The 16,210-nt window shown below is 38.9% G+C and overlaps 1 protein-coding gene across 1 annotated transcript in view; it reads right to left on the reverse strand.

Moving 5' to 3' along the window:
- SNTG2 (syntrophin gamma 2) overlaps positions 1 to 16,210 on the reverse strand; it is a 625,709-nt gene that overhangs the window by 17,605 nt on the left and 591,894 nt on the right. The window contains 1 exon segment of the mRNA XM_040348669.1: positions 11,641 to 11,751. Coding sequence (XP_040204603.1) covers positions 11,641 to 11,751 — 111 coding nt within the window.

The raw sequence follows: 16,210 nt of genomic DNA on the forward strand, positions 1-16,210 counted from the left end.
GGACCTGCCCACCATTTCACTGAACTCCATAGGTGTGCGCAGCCTAATGCATTAGGGTGTGCACCCCAAACCTCCAACACATATGTGTTTGACATATTTACCGGCCTCTTCCCCACTCTCCACCCTGAAACAATGGGCGAAAGGGGGAGCAAGGAAGTGCAACAGAAGGAAGAGGATCAGTGAAAGGAGGGGTGGCATATATTAGCACTGATCCCCTATATTTTCCACCTGTGGTAGCTGAATGTTGACAAAAGGGAGAGGAGGACAAGCCTACTTTCAGCTGCTGCAGGAGGAAAATACAGATCGGTTCAACCCTCGCCGCCTCTCCTGTCAAGGTTCTGAGGACCGTCAAGGAAGGATTGCGGTTTACCTGTCACCTGCCCATCATTGACAGGTTGCCAACCCCAGGATTAGGGTGTGCCCAGGCACACCTGGCACACCCCTTGCACACTCCTATGCTGAACTCTGTCCACCAATACACTAAACCTTCTTCGTTTCTGGTGAATATTTGACTAAAAGTTGTCTAAGGTTACGAATTTGTTGAATACTGCCTCATTTCACTTGAGATTTTACCAAGGTGTGCCTTTCTGTCAATATCTGCCAATATGTATCTGTTTGTTTCAGCCTGTGCCAGTAAATGTTCATGTTTTATTACATTGACTTTTTAGGGTAGAAGGGAAAATTGATAGGCAATTTACAGAAAGAAAGAATGGAATGTTTGAAGTGACCTTTCAGAAACTGCCACCTACACCAGATCTTCCTGAGATGAAAATCATTTTATCATTCAAAATGTGTTTCTATGACCTAAATGAGAATGCTTGGACATGCATCAATTCGCTAGTCAAAGTAAAATATTTTTAAGAATTTCTCTGTGTTCCAAACAAAGTTGCAACATAATTTTACATTCACTCTAATTTCTGTCATCTGATAATTATCTACAATGTTCAGATCCAATGTAATAGTGAAAATTCCGACCCCATGCAGTTTCTATGCAGTAGATAAGCTTCTCTCTATAACATGTGTTGAATATTTAAGGAGACTCTGTCACTTGGAGAAAAAAAAAACATGCCAAAAGTTCTCCCTGTAAAAGAAAAAAGTGAATACTCCCCTCTGCTGTTGCTCACACTGCTGAACACCGCACTGATGTAGATAAATCCTCTGCTAACACTTCTGGGAGAGTTAATTTGCTGTGTCCCCCATGGTGCTCAGTTGCTCCTCCTGACCTTCTGTGTTTTGCAGTGATGTAGGGAACAGCGGGAGGAACCACTGAGCATTGTGGCAAATACGGCAAACCTAAACTCACAGAAATATTCACTTTAAGAGTGTTCCTTTAAATAGAAGGTAGCAAGATTGCTGATTTTCTAAATGATTATTTAAATATGGTAGCATTTAAAAAGACAAGAAGTTTCTCCTAAGCCCCAGGGCTAATAACTTTTTATGTCACATTTTTATAAACTTTTGTTCTTTCTTTATATTTTTCTGTTCTAGTCACACACATACATACATATATATATATATATATATATATATATATATATATATATATATATATATATATATATATATATATATATATATATATATATATATATATATATATAGTGTATATATATATATATATATATATATATATATATCATACATCATATTAATTGGTTTTGTTCACATGGGGAATTTGGTATTTTGTCTTACTTCCATACCACCAATCCCTGACCATTTTTAACTTTATCTTGACTTTTTTGGCATATCTTGAAGAAATATGTACTATTTATAAAGACACGCTATAGGCTTTAGAAAAACCAAGTATGCAAAGCTGATTAGGCAGTCATTTGTAGTATAGCATTCCTTCTATGCCATTTCTCTAAGTTTGCCAGGTATGCAAGCCTTTTTTTTTTATACCAAAAATACACCAGTTTTGTCCCCTGATGTTTGTACAAAATTCCAAAGGACTGTTATTCCAGTCCAACAATTTAAAAATCGATGTTTTACATATACAGGCATCAGTCTCACCCTGTTAATGGCAGTTTTGCTAAAGGAGATGCAAACAAAAGCCTAAAATGTGATACAGAAGTCTAGATGAAAGAAAAAATGATCTGTATATATTATCACATAGATATTAATAACTTTAACTCCAAATGTGTTCTTTCCAACTATTTTACAATTAATTATAATTTGTGTGAGTTTCTTGTAAATTTCCCTTCCTCGTTTTTACTATATTCAGCCAAGCTTCCTATCTTGAGGTTATAAAATATTTATTTTAACGCACTGTAAATTTGGTCATGTCAATTTGTGTGTGTAGACATTGAAGTGCTGTATCCCTAATGGCACTATAGCTGTTGAAATTAATCTCAAATGTCAAATATATTTTTAGGCATAGCTCTATGTACAACAACCATGCCTGATTTCATTGCTCACCAGAATCCCCAGAGCTTGTGAGTTAGTTACACAATCTAACCACCACATTCAGTATGTTCACAGTCTGCAATTTTTACACATGATTTGATTTTCATGTTACATGTTTTTTTTAAGAAACCGCACCAAATTGTCTTAGTATATATGGGGGGTTTCTCCGTAAATACAGTAGTTGAGTTCTGGTATAACAGTTATAAATAAACACTTTCCTAAAATATTGATGCACATGAAAACAACCTATTATCTAACTGCCAAAATCCAAATAATATTATACTCTGAACTTTGTGAGTGCATTCTAAAGCACACAAAAACTTCTTCCTCATAAAAGTTCTTTGTTGATATTGTTGCTAGTGCGGTTGAAATAAAAAAAAAAATGCTTTCAACCTCTCTAGTTTCATTGTGTGGAGATTTGCATTTGTAGATTGGTGATGGGAGATTTGGTAACTAAAAATAGTATGTTTCTAATTGGAGATAAGGTGGACCAATGATCCATCTTGGCAGAAATAATTGAAGAGTATCCAGCATTCCAGAAGAGATGAAGGAAAGGTAGCATACAATTTGACTAGTTATTTTTATTATATGTGTATGTATTTTAGTGTGTGTTAGCCCTAAAGAAGGAGTCTTTTCAAAAACATATTGGCTGTATCTGATGCTCTTAACCAATACATGTTTGAAAAAATGTAAAGTGAGATTAACTTTTGTACCAGCACACATCCAGATGTTATCTATCTGATGAGGCACTTGACTATTGCCTTCAAAGAGGTAGTAGCTTAGCCCCAGAACTGGGCCCTTACACACCTTACTTGCAAACTCACCTTCTGCAAGAATTATGGACTGTACACTCTACTCATTTGAATCAACATGTACTCTTATCGGTCTAGCACTATCATACACCCACTTGATCATTTGATTGAAGCTTCAAATATATTGTTTTATCACCTACCATAAAGCTTATCCAAACCTTAAAACAAAAATGTAATATATTGCAGCTTACCAGTCCATAGACAAGGTGATTCATTCGTTTTTTTTTTTTAACCTGATATTCTTGCAGAAACACACTACCTGTTCCTGGGAGTCTACATCTATTCCTCTACTGTATACAGTATACTGTATGGAGGGAGCCATGATTACCATCTAGGCTGGACTTTAAACATGTCTGCCTTTGACCATCTCCTCTCCATTGAGGGGACTAGTAGTTTACATACAAAGGATACATGTGTTTGTTCTTTCTCTTAAGCTAACAGGAAGTGACAAGGACACATTTTTTGGCAAAATCAACATTTTCTGTTCTTGGTAAAAACATTCTTAGCCTGAAAATGCAGCCAAAACATAAATGCAGCCACCACATCTAAGGACTGAAAGCTTACAATATATTTTTGCTTTTGGGATTAGTTATTCTATAAATTGACATGATTTTGCTAAGACACCTGTAGTAGACGGATCTATGGATCTAATATTAACTGGAGTATATTGTTAAAAATTATATAACTCCCAGTGGGCAACACTATAACAATGCATTTTGTCCATTGGTGTGCATTGCATCAAGTTAGGCTAAAAATTGAAAAGAGGTTAAAGGCTATAGTGCACCTCAACGGCCAAAAAGGTTGAAGAGGTCAGAGTAAAATAACCCCAGCATGTGTGCCAATGGCAGCAATTATTACCCCCAGTATTGATGTTTGTAGACAAAATAATAACCCCCCATCATTGTTGTCAGTGACAGTTATAATTACCCCCCAGTATTGGTGCCAGTAGGCAAAATTATAACTCCCCATCATTGTTGTCAGTAGCAGTAATACCCCCAGTATTGGTGCCAGTGGATGAAATATTCACCCTCAACATTGGTGATAGTGGACACAATCACCCTCAACATTGGAAGCAGTAAATGAAAAAATAATCCCCAGAACTGGTATCAGTATTATTACCCCCTTTCCCCTTTGTGGAGGAATGTAGTGAAATTTATTCCCCCACCACCCCTGCATTGGTGGTCAGTGGCATTAAAATTTTACTCCCTATGACCACCAATATGAGAGGGTTAATTTTCACTGACATGACTACTAATTCAAGGGAGGAGATGGAGGGGTAAACTTTCACTATCACTGACAATACAGGGGCTGTCACTGATCAACGTTGCATTGGTGGTCATGGTAGTGAAATGTATACACCCACATTGGTGGTCATGGCAGAAAAATTTGACTCTTCCTCGTCTGCCTGACCTCCCCTTCCCCCTGCCTTGGTGATCACTTACCGTATTCCTTATTACAGGCTCCCACACAGCTCTCTCTCTCCCCAGGCTGGACACATTGATCATCATCAAATCCCTCTCTCTTTCTTTCTCTCTCTGACTAGATGCTACCAATGACACATAAGTCTAAAGGTTCACTCACACTTTAGCACTGCCGTACATTAACAAACATGTGTTAACACGTGCTGTGTCTTATGCAATGTGCACTGTGTTAAAGTGGTAGTAAACTCACTTTTTTTTTACGTATATCAAATTTTTACTTATAATAAGGCTTACCTGTAGGTACAGTATATATCTACTAAACTTGCACTGTATAGGAGATATTCACACTGCATGCAGCCGGGGACCTCACTGGTGCATGCTCTCTGAGTGAGTAAGTGAAAAACTTGTAAAGCGCAACACATGCGAACTGAATCGCCTCTGGGCGCTGTTTCCATTCCATGGGTAAGGAAAAACCCACTTGACCTCAGAAGAGATGGGTTTTAATCTTTCTCCTGAAGGCCAAGTGGTCTGACTCTAATCGGATGATAGTTGGTAGCGCATTCCACAGCCGAGGTCCCTGGACTGCAAATCTTCGTTCTTCTTTGGACTTGTATCTGGCTTTGGGTATTTGGAGTAGGTTTTGATTTGTGGATCGCAGAATGCGATTTGGGTTATGGGCTTTTATTTTTTCGCATAGATATTGGGGGGCATTTCCTTGAATACACTTATGCGTTAGGCAAAGTGCCTTGAAAGTTATTCTGTCTCTGAAGGTCCAGTGTATCATGCAGGACCTTCAGAGCTTGTGCTGTAAGCCTGGGCTTTCACACGCATGTGAGGGAATAACTCCATTGCGGCTCCAGCCACTAATGTAGCCGGAGGCTACAAACCTGGAAGGAAGACCGGGTGAAGATAGAAGCCCTGTCAGCAGTGATAGCTCGGCACTGGAGGCCACTGGAGGGCTTCCATCTTCACCCAGTCTCGCATAATGTGCTAGTGTGCGATGCATACTAGCACAATCTGACATTGCCTTGCAGAGGATTTTTTTTTTTTTTTTTGCGCTAGGATTTACTACCACTTTAAGCCAGCCCATTCATCACATTTGACATGTCCCCCCTTTTTTTTTGCATTTTTGCATTGGTTTGTTGGTTTGCCACGAAAAAGGAATGGCATTTTGCATTGTGGTGTGCTGCAGTACAGGTGCATTTCTCACCCCTGTTTTAGGTCATTGGGTTGCCATTAGAAATTATTGACACCACAATGCACCACAAAGGTGGTATAGTTGTTGCCATGCATTGCGGCAATCTGCATTACCACATTTTGTAAGTGTTAATGGGTCTGAAAAGTTACAGGTCTGTGAGCTTCCATGCACTGGCAAAGATTTCTACAGCTTCAGGAAGGAATGTTAATTTGCCAGAAAAAAGAGGAGATGTGTAGTAGATCTGAACATTTAGCCAAGGACAAATCTTATATCCATGGCTACAAATCAGTCCCTGGGGTGTAATTCAGCTTGTATGACCTCATAGACTAAATTATTTGTTAAATATTTTCTATGTTGTAGCTACTGTATGGCTGTTTTGTTTGATTAACTGATCTAAGCAATATATTAGCATTTGCTGGTATAAACAGCCTTTGAGCTTCCAACATTAATTTTACATTTACATTCCCAAATTTTACTATAAAATTCAACAGAAACTTTGAATTGGATGCTCTATCATAGTAAGGTTTATAGTGCTGAATCTGAAGGTCAGAAAGGACACACGTTTTCTCAGAGTATTTTTGGTGTGTATGAAAAGTGTTGTCCAACTATGATACCTTTTATTGCAGCTAATAGAAAGACATAACCGAACTTCTAAACTGAACATGTGAGCTTCAAGAATATACATTGTATTCCTCCATGTCTGCCTGGAGGCTACCTAAAATGACTATAAAAATACTGACTGTCAAAATCTGTATTTGCGTCGCTATAGGCATGCCTCCTGCTTCTTATTGACAATGCACATGCCTGTAAGTAGACAACTCAAGGCACTGTATTGTGGGAAGAGGATGAATGGCTGGGAGAGATTCCCAATAACTGCTGTGAGGAAATGGAAGCACTTTAGGAGAGCCTCTTGGTGAGACTGAATAGACATATCACTATATAAATTAGCCTCATAGCATGTGCCTGTCAGCTATTGTATTTAGGCTAGTCCATATCCCTACATATATATATATACATACTTTAAATCCTTTACTACAACATATCATTAATACTGCACTTCTATATAGCCCCGTACACACGACCAGTTTCCTCGGCAGAATTCAGCTTCCGACCGAGTTTCTGGCTGAATTCTGCCGAGAAACCCGGCCGTGTGTACAATTTCGCCGAGGAAGCCGACGAGGAGCTCGACGAGGAAATAGAGAACATGTTCTCTATTTCCTCGTTGTTCTATGGGAGAACTCAGCCCGCCGAGCTCCTCGGCGGCTTCAGGGCTGAACTGGCCGAGGAACTCGATGTGTTTGGCACGTCGAGTTACTCGGCCGTGTGTACGGGGCCTAAGAGTTTTTATAGAAATGTATTACAGCTAATCTCTCTCCTGTGCTTCTAGACAAGATTTCTTGTTAATCTAGAAAGCCAGTATTAGAACATAAACACATGATCAATTAGAATAAGGAAACAAGGCAAATTTCTATTTTTTGGGTCAGAGGGGGGGGGGGCTAATAAGGGATGCCATTGTACCCCAAATTTATTTCCTGGGGGAGGGAGGCTGGATATCTGGGGGGCCCTTATTATAAAGAGATCTTGTGGATTTTGATAAGTCTTCTGCCATAAACCCCCACATCCTTCGCCATGGGGATAAGGGGCCTTGTAAGGGAAAAAAGGCTTGGCCGTCCCAACATTTAAAGTACCTTTCCAATGTTGAAAGGCATATGGCCTTGGAAGGGAAGGTACACATTCACTGCTGTTATCTAGGCAGGCAGCATGGTCGACCTAGAAAGGGAGAGCAATGAGTATGCAACCCTCCTTTCTTAGCCATACTAAGCCACATGCCTTTCAACATTGGTACCTCACAAGTATGGATAGGCGCCCATGTCTCCCTGCCTCTTGCAAGTACCTTGTACCTATGTTGAAGGGACAGGGGTCTTTGTCAGGAAGGTCATGATAATATGCAAAATGGCACTTCTGGTTAAATATCCATGTTCAGACAGTGTGAAAAGCTGAGTGTACATGTATGTGAAAATGTGCTCTGTGCACCTGTCACTAATTCTGGCGCCATTACAAGTAAATCTCTGATCTGTGACTTCATACCCATTACTGGCCTAGTTTGCCCTGAACTGCTTCTTATATCTGCCTGTACTGACCCGGCTTGCTCTTGAACTACTCTATGCTTCTGCTTGCTTCTTCTGTTTCTTCTGACATACTTATATGTGACTGACTCTGGCCTGCTTACATTATTGTACTTGATCTGATCGCCAGTTGCTGACACAGCTTGCCTGACTGCAAAAGTTGTACGTCTTTGCACCATAGTAATTATCAGCCTACCGTCTCTTGGATAACACTACTGCTTGCACCCCTGCCCCAGAGCACATCCTATGTGTCAGTCTACCACCTGTCTGCAATTCTGTGCTTGTCAGTCACTGCTGCAGAGTTCTGGCTTGATATTTCTATGTCCAGTCCTGTGCCATCTCTTGAGGGAAAAGTATTTAGAGCTGACTGGTTCAGATATGCCTGTCTTCCTGCACCAACAACTGGAAAAAAAACTTGCACCACTTTGTGACCTTGGGTTCAATTTCGCTTTACCAGGGGCCCTTGATTGAATTTGTAAGAGAGGCCATCTTCATCTCTTCAGGCTCCTAATACAACTAATGATCAAAAAGCTTATAGCTAATAAGATGCTGAATAAACAGCAATTCAATTTAACAAGTATCAGGATTTAGGCAATATATGGTAAGTATTATTGTTAAACAAATGTCAAAGCTCCTCCAAGTATATATAACTCAAATATTATTTAACCACTTCCATACAGGGCTGTTATACACACCTCCATACCAGGCCTATTCTGGCACTTCTCTCCTACATGTACAAATCATAATTTTTTTGCTAGAAAATTACGCAGTACCCCAAACATTATATATGTTTTTTTAGCAGACACACTAGGGAATAAAACGACGGTCATTTCAACGTTTTATCTTGTACGGTATTTGCGCAATTATTTTTCAAACGCCTTTTTTGGGGGAAAAAATTGTTTCATGAATTAAAAAAATAACAAAACAGTAAAGGTAGCCCAATTGCGGCTTTGTTTACTTACGGGACCCGGGCGTGACATCATCACATCGCGCCCGGGTCCTCCGACGCTCATAGAGATGACTGGTGACCATCTGGTCACCAGTCATCTCTATACTTCCTGCCAGCGCCGGACGATTCTTTCTCCGGGCCCCCGATGGCACAGGAGAGCCCGGAGAAGCACCGGATGTCGGCGGGAGGGGGGATGTCCCCTCCCGCCGTCTGTAAGAACGATCTAGCGGTGGAACCGCCGCTATGATCATTCTTATGTTGTGCAGAATCGCCGGCACAAGAGATAGATATCTGGATGATGCCTCTAGCTGCAGGCATCATTCAGATATCCCCCTTCAAAGTCCAGGACGTCATATGACGTCCACTCTGGATGGTAGAGCCACTTTGTGGACGTCATATGATGGTGGCTGGTATTGAAGTGGTTAAATGATAAATAATTTAATATCCAAACTAAAGTTAAATGTGCACAGCATGCATATTACCAAATGGAATACCCAAAAAACTCCAAATGCTATCAGTTTAGATATTGCAATGGGATGATTTTACTATCACTAAAACAAACATAAATGTATCCACCAAATGTCTGAATTGATTTTCCAATTTTTTAATGCTGAACAGAAACATATCTCTTTAGAAATGTGTAAGTAGTAATGCTGTTCTAATATATAAAAAACAAATTCTGAGGGGAATTCAGATTTCTCAAATTATAAGATATACCAGAAATAATCACCAGTAAGGCCGCTTACACACGGTCGGTCAAAACCGATGAAAATGGACTGAAGGACCGTTTCATCGGTCCAAACCGATCGTGTGTGGGCCCCATCGGTCAGTTATCCTTCGGTCAAAAAAAAGAGAACTTGCTTTAAAATTTAACCGATGGACTGATAACCGATAGGTCAAAACCGATGGCTAGTATGCAAAAGCATCGGTTGAAAACCCGCGCATGCTCAGAATCAAGTCGACGCATGCTTGGAAGCATTGAACTTCGTTTTTTTCTGCACGTCGTTGTGTTTTACGTCACCGCATTCTGACACAATAATTTTTTTAACTGATGGTGTGTAGGCACATCAGACCATCAGTCAGCTTCATCGGTTAACTGATAAGAACGGTCCTTCGGACCGTTCTCATCGGATGGACCGATCGTGTGTACGCGGCCTAAGAGTCCCTCTCAAATGTCCCACCCCACCAATAAAACACACTGGCAATAAGCCCCAGCAATAAACACTACTAAGGACTACCAGCAATAACCTCCAGCAAGTTTTGGGGTAAGCAGTAATCACTAGTAATAATAACCTCATCAATACACCTCTTGCAAACTAGTAATTTCCCCATAGATACTAAAAGTACTTAAATACTTGAACTGGATCCCTCTGGTAACTGACAGACAGATTATTTTCCAGTTCCATGCCACAAGCTCTTCCTATGCTTCCCCTTTGCACCAGAACTCAACTCTCCAGTTTTAGCCCAGGGCACATTATTGCACTGGGATGGTCCGCCCTGAGCCCCAGCAGCCTGCCAGAACTATAAACAAAGTGTGAAGTGCTGTGAAATTTATCTGTTGACCATATAGACAAGTCTCCTCTCACTTTGCATTCGTTAAGGGTGAAATTCTGACTCTGCATTATGGGAGTGCTGGGGGGTTGCACTGTCAAGTACCCCTCCCCTGTTGCCACCACTGGCTGAGACATTGCCAGGGCTAACAGCCAGCTGTTGTGGGGTACACACTCAGACGGAGGTTTGGCTCTCCATCCCTGGATCTACTTGCCAAGCTAACACCATGGGGTTGATTTACTAAAGGAAAATAGACTGTGCACTTTAAAAATTGCAGTTGCACCAGAGCTTAGTACATAAGTAGAAGCTCTGCTGACTTCCACCATCCAATTATGCGCAAGCACAAATGCATTTTTTTTTTTTTACTTTTCTTGCACCTGATAGTGTAAAGTGAAGCCTTACCTCATTTACTAAACTCTGGAGCAACTGCACTTGCAGAAGGCAACTGCTCTTTGCAAAGTGCACAGTATATTTGCCTTTAGTAAATCAACCCCTGTATGTAAGTGGCCAACTTTTTGTTTTTCAAAAGTTGTGATATTACATTTTCTCAATTTAACCAGAGTTTAGAGAGCTCACAGGTATACAACTTTTTAAATATACTAAATCGGTAATTGCATTGCTACTCCCATTGGTCACGTTCTGCCTAGTTATGTATTCTACATATGGTGTTTCCATTTTTCATGCACCAACCATCTATCTTGTTAATGTTGCCTTTTATTCAGTTGATGGCAACTGTGTGCATATTATTTCTCTTGAGGCATGACATTGCCATCTCTAAATAAAATAAAATTAATAAGACCTTTATTTTGTTATATAAAAATGCAAATTCCTCTATTAGACTTTGCTCTTGTCAGCCTGGTGGTAGTGCCCTAAATAAGAATACATTTAAAATAAACAAACACACTTTACTGTTTGGTATTAGGTGTCCTTGACATAATAAGCTAGAGAACTACAAAACGTTTAGTTTGAAGTGCAAATGGGAAATGGATTATTAAATTAACGTTAAATATTTATGCACTGTGCACTATCTGTCTATTGCAGGAACTCATCCCGTGTTCAATTTCACAGTGCCCTAAATTCAATGATCATTTTTGTAGCATTTGCAGCATCTGTTGCACATTACTTGGCCTGCCACATACTTTACATTGATTATAGCTGATTTTCTGACCACATTGCTTACCTTCATCTCAATTTGTTTTGTGTCAGAATTGTGAAAAAGCAGCTTTACACGAGTTTTCCCATCGTCCGAAGAGCCTTTCAACTGGGAAAACTTAAACCGCCAAATAATATTCTGCAATAAAAAACAAAGAGATATATTTTCAAATATAGCATTATTATGTCTGGACAAATTGGTATTTACTTCTAACAGAACCATGTCGGTGCTTTGAACCATGTAACTGCCAGCACTATCTATATAACATTACCTCTGCTAGAACACAGCTTGATTAAAGTAATAGCAAACAAGCTACCATAATAATTCTTGACATTCCCTCTTAAAAAGGACCTGTGTCCATTTCATGCACACTTAAGTAGTTACAAATACCAAATAAAACAGTAATGCAAACCCTCATTCATCTTGGTATCTACGAACATTGTGAGGGAATTAATTTTCAAAGTTCAAACATAGGCAGTTATTTTTCTATGAGAACAGAATCTTGGCAGGTTACCAGCCTTCTAATCTAAATGTACAACAGGTGTTATCAAGCTGCTGGAAACTAACAGAAACTGGACCCTGTAGAGAATAAATAATGTTAACTTGTTTTATAGCTCTTGTTCAGCTTGTCAAGAATATGTAAATAGTTTAATGTCCAGAGTCTGGCACAGGTTCACTTTACGTGGGTATATCTGTCATCTTGTGACAATAAAACAGTGCATATATAAACATAAAATAAATAAAAATTCCATAAAAATAACACCTGATAATCTACACTTTCTTTTCCACAACTTTCTACCACGTTTAAAACAATATAGAGACATTATTTATTTTAAAACTTAACATAGGTCATTGGTGTGCACAGCCTATTGTATTGGGACAGAGCACAAACACACATGCGTATATATCAGAAGAGCAGTGGATGGTGTCAGTAGAGCAAAGATTGGTGTCAGACATTTTTTTTTATTATTATTTTTTGTATTTTTTACAATATTTTTTTTATTATTATTTGCAAGATTATTATTTTTTTTACTTTTTTACAATATTTTATAGGGGCCCCGTTATGGTCCTTTGGTGAAATATCAAGGATTTAAACAGACCCATTGTGTCTCACTTTTGAGACAGAGAAAGAAACTGAGGACATTCCCAGTCCCTTTCTCTGCAACCTGCAGTAAACATAGTTTACTATGCTTCAGTTCAGGATGAAGACAGGAGTGATCGGTACAGATCACTCATTGTGTTCATTAAGAAACATATAGGGACCTGTTAATTAAATATTTACCAGCCCCTTCCACTGAGAGGAGGGAAGTTGGCAGCACTGCAGGATGGAGACAGGAAGCAGGGGGAATCAGAAACCGCAAGGGTTAATTAGGGTGTGCCCAAGCACACCCGACACACTTTGTGCACACACCTATGTCATAGGTTTTACTGTATTTAAAACATAATAGTTAAAATCTGTATTGCTCAACTATGTCACCTACAGTATTTAGGATTTCACACACATTCTTTTTTTTTTTTTAACATTTCACACTTGTTTAAGAGACTAGAGAGGGTTAGCTAAGGAAAGCAGGTAGACACCTCCTGGAGCCACTTTATCTGTGAGGGAACAATTGGCACTTGACAGGCCCTTCACCTTCACCCAGATGATCTTTTCCCTATATAAAATCAACCAAGGGGTGTCTTTTATTACCACCAAAATGAGTTGTTTGCCAGATCTAGATAAAAATAATTGGTAGAGGCTTAATGGAAATTCATTTATAAATACAAAACAGTTTAACAGTTTCCTCGAATATAATAGTTTTCCTTTTAATTTTTCTTCTGACTTTTGTAGATTGCCCTTCTTATCACTTTATATCTCATTTTCAGTCAGATGTTTTGATCATATTTTTCACCAATAATTTTCTCTGTATGGCTTTATGTGTTTGATCACACATTGCTGGCTTTCCCTATATTGGCTATGAATAAATCTTCCTCTGGTTATGTGTGCTGCACTTTGGGGTTAAGGCCTGGTTCACACTAGTATGATTTGAGATGCAATTTGAAATGTCAAATCGCATCTCAAATCGGCGGCATTTGCCAGCAATTGTCGGCAATGGCACTGTCCAAATAGGTGCGAGGCCGCATCTGCGGCGCTGCACCAATTTCAAAAAGTAGTTCCTGTACTACTTTTTGCAATTTCGGGCCGCGATTTACATTGACATCTGTGCAGAAACCTGCACAGATGTCTCTGAAATCGCGGCCGAAATCGGTACTGCCAGAGGGAGTGAAATCGTGCGAGTTCAGCTGAACTCGCACGGCTTCACTTCCGCAGCCCAGTGTGAACCTGGGCTGAAGGCTAGGATCCAAACTGAATATTCTTGTGGTTAATGTAAGACACGATAAGATCTAACAAGGAAAGAAACATGGGTTGTGACTTACCATAAAAGGAATCTTACCGCAAAATAATTTAAAAAAGCGCAGTAAAATGAAATGTATGCAAAATCAGGTAAAATGTGGCATATACAGTATCAGCTTAATCCTGATGACATAAAAGAGGCTAAAAATCTATTTCTAAAAGAGATTCAATATATCCTTATTTTAATAATTTAATATTAATAGAAAGCTGAGGAATTTTATCCTTAAGTTTTATTTCCCTGGAAACATGTGCATTACATTAATGCTAATGTAAGCTGAAATTGTATTTATTTTAATATGTATTTATATAATTTTACACATCTCCATTTCAGTATTTTTGAAGGCTAATGACTTGATATCATTTTGTGCAATCTAATGTGCCGAAAAACTCTAAGGAAATCATTACAAGTAGGACACAATTTATCAAACAAGTTTTCATCGCAACCAATATTATGTTCCTTATTTCTGTCTTCAGAGTACAAAGTATAAGAGACTTTTGATTCATTCTCTGTGGATAGCATAAAATATGATACAGTTTAAAGAATTACTGCAGAAGGTGTCATGGATTTGGAGCAAAGTATTATATACAGATCTCGATTTTAATTCGGTCAAACCAATTTATTGGACAAAAGATTACAATAAAATATACCATTCCTGAAAAATGTAATTGCATAGCTATTCATCATCTAGTTCTGTATTGTCTTCCTTCCTTTAATTATAGAAAAAGTCTCTACCCTTTGAAGGAAATGTTTCATCTTTACAGAACAATGCAAATACTTAAATAAATTTTTTGCTAGAAAACTACTTAGAACCCCCAAACATTATATATATATATTTTTAACAGAGACCCTTGAGAATAAAATGGTGATCATTGCAATATTATATGTCACACTGTATTTACGCATCGGTCTTTCAAACGTTATTTTGGGAAGAAATACACTTTCATGAATTACATTTTTTTTTTAACTGTAGTTAGCCCAATTGTTTTGCACAATGTGAAAGGGGATGTTACGCCGAGTAAATAGATACCAAACATGTCATGCTTTGAAATTGCGCTCATTTGTGGAATGGCAACAAATTATGGTACCTAAAAATCTTCACGGTTACAAGGTTAGAGTTACAGAGGAGGTCTTTTGCTAGAATTATTGCTCTCGCTCTGATGATCATGATTGTGTGATTTGAACACCTTTTACGTATGCAGACGTGACATACGTATGAGTTTTCTTTTCTATATATATATTTTCTTATTTTTTTTTTTTTATATATATATATTTTCTTATTTTTTTTTTTTTTTTTACATTGTCCATTAAAAAATAAATACAATTCTGATCACTTTTATATGCTGTCACAAGGATTGTAAACATGTAAACATTTCTTGTGATGTAATAGGTGGTAACAGTTACTCTTTATGGAGGGATTGGGGGTCTAAAATACCCCAAATGTCTCCTTTGCACTTAAAGTATTCAGATCGCCAAAAACGGGAATTCTGAATACTGTAATTTTTTTTAATCTGCGCCATTGGCAGCCGAGTAAACCGGGAAGGGGCATTGTGAATTTTCTTCCATGTTTTTACATAAGAGACTCAATCAAAGTAATTTCTGGCTTCATTCCAGTCTCAGCCTACCCGGCGGATGTGCCGGATTGTGGATTGGGTCTCCCGGTGGGACAGGAGGCCCAGGACAAACAGCAGAAGCCGGCGGGAGGGATGTCCCCTCCCGCTCCTGTAGGATAACAGCTGAGCAGCTTTTAGCCACATCGGTTGTTATCACTAAAAAGCCAACCGTTGGCTCTAAAAAACGGTACAAGCATCACCCCAGTATAATCCCTTCACGTCACAAATGCAAATTAGTGTACAGTCGGTGCTAAGGGGTTAATGCTGTTATATATTCCTTCAAGTGCCATGGAATTCAATTATATCAAGTTTCAGGTAGTGGAATTGCTTGAAATGTGTCATAAGCTGAAGGGGAAAGATACTTAGGTGAATGTAAAGATATATTTTAGAAAGGATTGTGGAGGATACTGCAGTCCATCAGAGCAGGATTGAGACTGCCAACATATAATCTCTGGGAGTGTTCACTGGTGCCCGTAATGGCAAAGGCTTTAATGCCCCATACACACGCTCAGAATTTCCGACAACAAATGGGAGCTTTTGGTCGGAAAATCCGACCATGTGTAGGCCCCATAGGACATTTTTTTGTTTGAA

The sequence above is a fragment of the Rana temporaria genome, chromosome 4, assembly GCF_905171775.1.
Source record: "Rana temporaria chromosome 4, aRanTem1.1, whole genome shotgun sequence".
NCBI classification, from domain to species: Eukaryota; Metazoa; Chordata; class Amphibia; order Anura; family Ranidae; genus Rana; species Rana temporaria.